The following is a 7257-nucleotide window of genomic DNA, read 5'->3' as shown; positions in this document are numbered from 1 at the left end:
TGCGTTTCAGCTGGCAGTTTATGGAGAGAGGATGGAAACTGGATTAAAACTCAAGGAAGAGTCTGTTCCACTCAATACCCGGCTATTGGGGAGGGCAGAGTGATGACTAAACAGCGTGGGCCAGAGGACTTTCTAGCTCTAATTGCTGTGAGGAGATGTGCTCCCTCTCCCACCCTATTTACATCTATTTCTCTTCATCTCTGGGTGATTCGATAGCTGGAGGATGCAGTTGGTGTGGTTGGACATGGGATGGGAGGGGACACGCTCAGAGGAGACACCAGCAGCTCTTCAGGAGCAAAGCCACCCCATTAGCCCATGGCTGGTGTGGTAGGTCCTGCTGAGCACCCATAGGTGATGGAGATGCCTGTCCAGATGCAGCCACCACAAGTGGCTTATGTTGACGATGCGCCCCAGAGGTGTCTTCTCATGTCCCTTCCTCTTTCATGGCACGAGGGGCCATGATTAGTTCATGAATGGATTTTTCTGAGGTTTGTTGGGATTTCTGCCTTGTTTTGGAGTTGTGTGTGTGCGTGTGTGTAGGAATTGTGGGGTTCTTTTGGGGGGGGTTGATGGTGGTTTGTCTGCTTGATCGAGTTCCGCATCCTATAGATGCGTGTCCTCCTCTTCCTCCAGGTCCTCCTTCATGAGGGTGTCGAGAGGCACGATCCAGCTGTCCCCCAGCTCCCCGTTGAGGTTCACCTTCTTCTCCTGCATCTCGGAGGAGGTCTCCATCACCTCCAGCGTGGGGTTATCGTGGTACCCGTTCTCCATTGTCTGCAGCTCCTCGGTCAGGCGCTGCTGCGAGGAAAGAAAACCCAGAAACCCCAGTGAGGAACAGCTTGGCCGTGCTGTGTGTGCCACCTTGGGGCTGTCACCTCCCAGCTTACCATGACCACTGCCCCGTATAGATGGATATAACCACATATGGAGCCTTTCGTGGTGAGGTTGAGGCTGGGGGCTGCAGTCAGTGCCAGTGCAGCGAGGGGATTGCATGGAGCTGGCAAGAGAGCGACTCTGCTAATGGTGGAAGGGAGGAAAGAGCAGCCAGAGACATGTGGAAAACCTCCAGGAGCAGCTGCCAGCTTCAGCCTGGCCATGGCTTGGTCCTCGTGGGACCTCGGGAAGAGGCTGAGCATCGTTGCCTCACCCCAACAAAGCATCCCAACTCCTGCATCCCTTCGTACGCTGTTCTTTCCCTCCCCTTTATGCTCCCCTGTCCTTTTTTAGCTGCTTTATTGTTATTCTCCCCCTCGACCTGGAGCAAGATGCTGCTGGCCCATTTGCCCCTCCATAAGCATCATCCCTCCTCAAGCACCATCCCTCCTCATTCTGGAGCTCTTGGTGGAAACCAGGCAGGGAAAGATGATACAGGCACTGTATCACCCTCATCCTTTGGTACACCATGCTCCAGGCTCCAACCCAGCCCTTCATCCCCTGGCTCTTCCTCATTCTGCATTCACCACCATGGCTCCTTCATGCCCATCCTGCTCTGGAGGGATTCACCAGGGAGCTGCAGTCCTTGGTCAGCCCTTTTTGGGAATCGCAGGGCTCTCTGTGGGCATCCCTGTTAAATTCCACCTGGATTCACAGCTCGATTCATTACAGCGCTCCTAATAAACGTCAGGAGACAGCATGGGAGGGAATCCACGGAGAAGGAAAGGGATGGAGAAGCAAAACTGCAGGTTTGGCACTAGCAGAGGGGGGCTGCAAAGATGCTGCTGGGGGTCCCCTGGGTCCCTTTTTGGCCAGGGATGGTGGGATGCTCAAAAGCTTTTGAGGGGCTGCTTCACCCCATGGGGATGCTGGTACCCCAGCATGGATGGATGCTCGGGCAGTGCTTCCTCCCACCGTGGCAATGCACCCCCCCAGCGTGCAGCAAGGGGAAGGGGGTCTTTAAAGCTGGGCTTTAGTAGGCTTTAGTCCTGTTAAAAGCTACTGAATCCTACCAAGCACCGGGGGTGAGAGCTGGGGTGTTATGGATGCGGCGCCCGCCCCTCCGATCCCTGTGTTGGAACTCACATTAAAGATCAGGGCCACATGTCCATCATCAAACCCGGGGAGATCAGGGTGGATGTGCTGGTTATTTCCAAGGTAAAACAGGGTTTAAAAGGGGGGGAGGGAGGGAAAGGGTTGGAGAAAAATAAAAATAACAAAAAACTTTCAAGTCATTTTTTGGACAAGAAGCAGGAGGAAAACAAAAGAAACCACCCAAAAACAAATGCAGAGAGGAGAAATGGGTTTGGTTTGTCTAAAAACCTGTTGCAACTGCTTGGGAACGTCCCTTTTCCTGTGCTCTGAACAAGAGCTGTGCTGAGGAATCATAGGTTGGGGTTGGAAAGGACCTTAAGACCATCTAGTTCCGACTGGCATCGCCTTGCTTTGGTTTTGTTGCCTTACCCTGCGGCTGATGGGTACCGGCCTCCAGAGCATCCATAGGGCTGGAACCTGTTCCTCTGCACCACGTTACATGAGGGGTACACATTCCCATCTCTAAAATTACTCTATTTCTACCTGTGTTCTGAACAACACAGGACAAGAGTGTTACGCTGTTCCCCATCCCTGCTGGGATGTTCTTCCTCCTGCCCAGGGACATTTCAGCCAAGAGATGCTGTGAAACCCCATAAGCTCCAAAGGAACCACAGTGGAGGTCAAGCAGGTCTTGCACCCTCTCCCATTCGCTCCCCAAAGAGATCAAGCCTTCTAAACCCAAGACTGATGCTGCATCAATTTCCTCTTCCCTGTCTCCTGTGTTCATCTCTTACACTGCAAACACTTAAAGCAAAGGCTGCCTGATCCTTCAGCAACCACACAGCTCCTGGGGCTGAGGTTGGGACCTCGTGGGGAGGATGAGCTGGTTTGGGAGGAAAGGACTTCAAGTAGGATGCAGGGATTTGCTTCTCCATCGGGTGGGTGGTTAACTCTAATTTGGCTTCATTTCTCCCCCACTTTCTGTTGCTGTCTCTCCTCTGGAGCGAAATCCTCAGCAAGAGCAGCAGGGACTGATGCAAACCTCTATGTGGCAGAGCTCTTCCCACCAGCATGGGGATGGCCAGTCCTTGCGGGTGGATACTGCACTAAAATCACCCCAAATTGCTTCCTGAGATAACAGTTATAATGATTTGGGGTTTTTCCATGTCTGTTCTTCCTTAAATCCTGCTGCTCTGAAACCGGGCTCTGGCGCAGCTCTCCCAAAGGCTGAGCCGTGCGGTGTTGATGCCCTCCTGTGGCTGCTGTGCAGCCAGCCTGCACCCAGCCCCTCGCACCAACGGGGAGGCATCGGGGTGATGCTGGGCACCCAACGCTGCTCCCCTACTCATAGGAGTATTTTAAGGGTTTTGGGGGGAGGATATAGATGGGTTTAAAGGGGGATTTTTGGGTTGGGAAGGCTTTCTTCTCAAAACTATGACCCAAAATGCAGCTCAGCTGCCCTGTACCTCGGGTGGCTGCTGTTGGTTTTCATCCTGCCTCAAAGCCCCCACATAGCAGCTCCTGCCCCTCCAGAGCACCCACAGCACTTATCATAGAATCCCAGCCTGGTTTGTGTTGGAAGGCACCTTAAAGCTCATCCAATTCCTACCCCTGCCACGGGCAGGGACACCTTCCACTAGAGCAGGTTGCTCCAAGCCCCTGTGTCCAACCTGGCCTTGAACACTGCCAGGGATGGGGCAGCCACAGCTTCTCTGGGCACCCTGTGCCAGCGCCTCAGCACCCTCACAGGGAACAACTTCTTCCTTATCTCTAACCTGAACTTCCCCTGTTTCAGTTTGAACCATCACCCTTTGTCCTATCGCTACAAAGAATAAGACTTGGGCACCCCTCGAGCAACACGCAAGGGTGGTACCCACTGGACAAGCCAGGATGTCTCTACCAGTAGGGATGCAACATGGATGATCTTCATCTGAAGATGCTTCTGGGTCAGAAAGGCCTCAGGGTCCCCATCCCACCCCTCTCCCACCGTACCTGATCCTTCTTCTGGGAGAAGCGCTGGTGGCAGCAGCCGTAGATGGCAGCGATCAGCAGCAGGGAGCCGGCCAGGGTGACGATGGTGATGATCAAGGGTGTGCTGAACTCATCCGTGATGATCATCTCCCTCTCCATTCTGTCATAGGTGATGTTGGCGATGCCGAGCTGCCACAGAAGGGACAGGTCAGGCCAAAAGGAGGGCTTCCTGCATCACCCACCCTGGGGGACATCCATAGGGAAGCTGCACCCACGTACCTCTTCTAACTTGTCCTTCTTCTCCTTCAGCTCCTCGAGGACTTTTTCAGGGTCCAAAGGGACTGGGGGAAGAAAGAGGCTGCGATGAGCACAAGGGGAGGGGGGCAGGTTGTGCTTCTATGTCCCAGTCAATGGGTGACCCTCATTCTGGAGGATGTGGACGGAGACGTGCACCAATGAAACCAACTCTATCAGGTGTCTCCACTGTTAGACAAGGAACTGGGACCTCTTCTTCTGGAAGAGGGACACCCCCAGAGACCCCAGTCCCCAGCCCCAGACTATGCCCATTGTGAAGGGGGTCTCCAGTGGGCCATTTACAAGCAAGACCAGTGAGGGACTGCAACTGGGTATTCCAGGCCCTGCTGAAGTGGTGCAGGATTAGTCCCCAGCACCTTTCTGCCCTGCTCATGGTTGGGTGCTAGAGGCTGGGCCCCCCACTCAGTCCTTGCTTTGATGATGATGAGGATGGATGGAGCTCAGTCCTTCCTCCTCGTGCTAGGGCAGTGTGATGTCTCCATCCTCCCAACACCCTGGTACTAAAGCAACGTTTGGGCACCCCCAGTCCGAACTGGATTTCTCAAAGGGCTCCAATGTGGGTAAGAATCACAGATTGGTTTAGGTTGGAGGGACCTTAAAGCTCATCCAGTTCCAACCCCCTGCCACGGGCAGGGACACCTTCCACTAGAGCAGGTTGCTCCAAGCCCCTGTGTCCAACCTGGCCTTGAACAGTCTGTAGTCTCTTGGGGAAGGATTTAATCTGAGCACTGGCTTTAAACCCCTTGGGAGGAATTCTTTCTCCTGGAGATTGTTCCCTGCCATGACCCATCATGGATGGGAGAGGGATCTGGTGCATTCACTGGGAAGCAAAGCATCGCTGTTGTCATTGTGCCTCTCCAAAGCCATTAAGGATGGGGCAGTCCAAGGAAGGGAGCCCCTTGGCTAAACTCTAGGATACCTCACTTCAGGCCAGGCTGGATGTGGTTCTGGGCAGCCTGATCTAGTTGAAGACATCCCTTCTTATTGCAGGGGGTTGGAACTGGCTGAGCTTTGGGGTCCCTTCCAACCCAAACCACCTATTATTCTATGACCTGAAGGCTGTGCCAAGCCTCCGGCTGCATCCCCATCCCAGGGTCTCCCATCCCAGGGTCCCCCATCCCAGGGTCCCCCATTCCATCCCATCCCGCTCCATGCAGGATGCTGGGATCATACTCACTGTGTATGACCACCTGCACAGCCCAGAGCTGGGAGCGGGGCTCGTGGGCGCTCAGCGTCACTGTGCACGTCTCCCTGCTGGCGTTGAACACGTGCTGGGCCGTGGAGCAGAAGCTCTCAAAGAAGGACACGTTGGTGCTGGCGGTCCTCCACTCAGCCTGCGGGGACAGCCAGGGCTCAGCGCTGTGCCCCCAACCCCAGGAGCATCCCATCCCATTGATAAGGATGCTGTGGCCATCCCCATCCTGCCCCATCCCGCTGCACTGCCCGGAGGCTGCCGGCCCTTCCCAGGGAACAGGAAAGGTTTAAGAGGAGTTTCTTTACAAGAAGCGGAGCTCTTGGCTGACGTTCCCCACCGGGGCCTGCGCCGGCCTTATCTGGGAGCCGCAGCTTTTGGTGTTACAGGAATAGCAGGTTCCCAAGGGAAGCGGGGCGGGGAGGACCAGGGGCCAGAGTAGGAGCAGGGCTGTGCAGCCTCTCCTGTGCCTTCGCGGGCATCTGCAGCCCTCCCACCACCCTCTGCCCCCACCAACATGGGTCCTGGTCCTCCCTAGAGCTTCCCCATGGCTCTGCAGAGGCAAGAGGAAGTGTTTTCCTTTCAGATAAACTGGAACATCCCTGGAGGGTTTTAGCCTGGACTTTGCTGGAGGGATGGCAGAGGAGTGGATGGAACCCAGCGTCCCCTCTGAGATGTTCCTGAGGCTTTTTGCATCTGCTTGATGCTTTGTAGCAGCTGGGAGCTCACTAAGGTAATGATCACCCTGCTGCATGCACAGCGCCTGTGGGCACAGGTACTATGTGCAAAGATGCTGTATATACAGCTCCTATAGAGCCATAGAATGGTTTGGGTTGGAAGGGAGCTTAAAGCTCATCCGGTTCCAACCCCCTGCCATGGGCAGGGACACCTTCCACTAGAGCAGGTTGCTCCAAGCCCCTGTGTCCAACCTGGCCTTGAACACTGCCAGGGATGGGGCAGCCACAGCTTCTCTGGGCACCCTGTGCCAGCGCCTCAGCACCCTCACAGGGAAGAGCTTCTGCCTCAGAGCTCATCTCAGTCTCCCCTCTGGCAGGTTAAAGCCATTCCCCTTGGCCTGTCCCTACAGGCCCTTGTCCAAAGCCCCTCTCCAGGTTTCCTGTAGGCTAATCCCACCCAGGGATGCAGCTGGGATGGTGCAGACTCAACAGTGGAGCCAGGGGGAAGTTTCTCCCCATGCAAAGCGAAAGGACAAGCAAGGGCCATCAGTGTTCCCTAGGGATGGCCAGGCCCTCACAATGCTGAGCTCACCCTCACACTGTGCTTAGGACCGGCCTTCCGCTCCGGCAAGTGCATCCTGTCTCCACCGCTGCTTCCCAAATATTTAGATAAGATGGGGTGAGATTAGGTGCCTTCCTCATCCAGGCCTCTCCCATCCTTGCAGTGGAACAAGCAGGATGCTGCTGGCCATCGGTGCGAGCAGGACCCAGCATGGATGGTTTGGACGGGGCTTGGAGCAACCTGCTCTAGTGGAAGGTGCCCCTGTCCCTGGCAGGGGGTTGGAACAGGATGAGCTTTAGGGTCCCTTCCAACCCAAACCAGCCTGTGAGCCTATGAACCCTGCCCCAGCCCTGTGCCAGGTACAGGGCACAGGATGAGACCCCAGCATGGCAGCATTTCCTTGAAAGCTCATCCCCAGCAGGACAGGGAGGAGAGGGCTCAGGGTGGTGCTTTTATCATCTTTGGACGCTGGGTTGTGCTCCTACGCTTTAAACATCCTGTGCTTTATCAATCCCTGCCTGCGCAGCATTTTCTGCTGAGCAGAGGCATGAAAAGCCTCTCTGCATCCTCCT

General features: G+C 55.3%; 1 protein-coding gene across 3 annotated transcripts in view; it reads right to left on the bottom strand.

Annotated features, from left to right (window-relative positions):
• Positions 1-7257, bottom strand: part of PODXL (podocalyxin like) — a 44299-nt gene continuing 37042 nt past the window's right edge. The window contains exons 5-9 of one of the 3 annotated variants that reach the window (XM_030480968.1): positions 5432-5588; positions 4219-4280; positions 3961-4128; positions 2020-2076; positions 1-795 (exon numbers count right to left, since the gene is read on the bottom strand). In XM_030480968.1, coding sequence (XP_030336828.1) covers positions 604-795; positions 2020-2076; positions 3961-4128; positions 4219-4280; positions 5432-5588 — 636 coding nt within the window. In that variant the 3' untranslated portion in view covers positions 1-603. Of the gene's footprint in view, positions 799-2019; positions 2077-3960; positions 4129-4218; positions 4281-5431; positions 5589-7257 lie in introns of all 3 variants that reach the window. The other 2 variants (XM_030480969.1, XM_030480970.1) reach the window with 2 other exon arrangements.

Source organism: Strigops habroptila, chromosome 3 (assembly GCF_004027225.2).
Source record: "Strigops habroptila isolate Jane chromosome 3, bStrHab1.2.pri, whole genome shotgun sequence".
Lineage (NCBI taxonomy): Eukaryota > Metazoa > Chordata > Aves > Psittaciformes > Psittacidae > Strigops > Strigops habroptila.
This window is presented reverse-complemented; position numbering and strand designations above follow the sequence as displayed.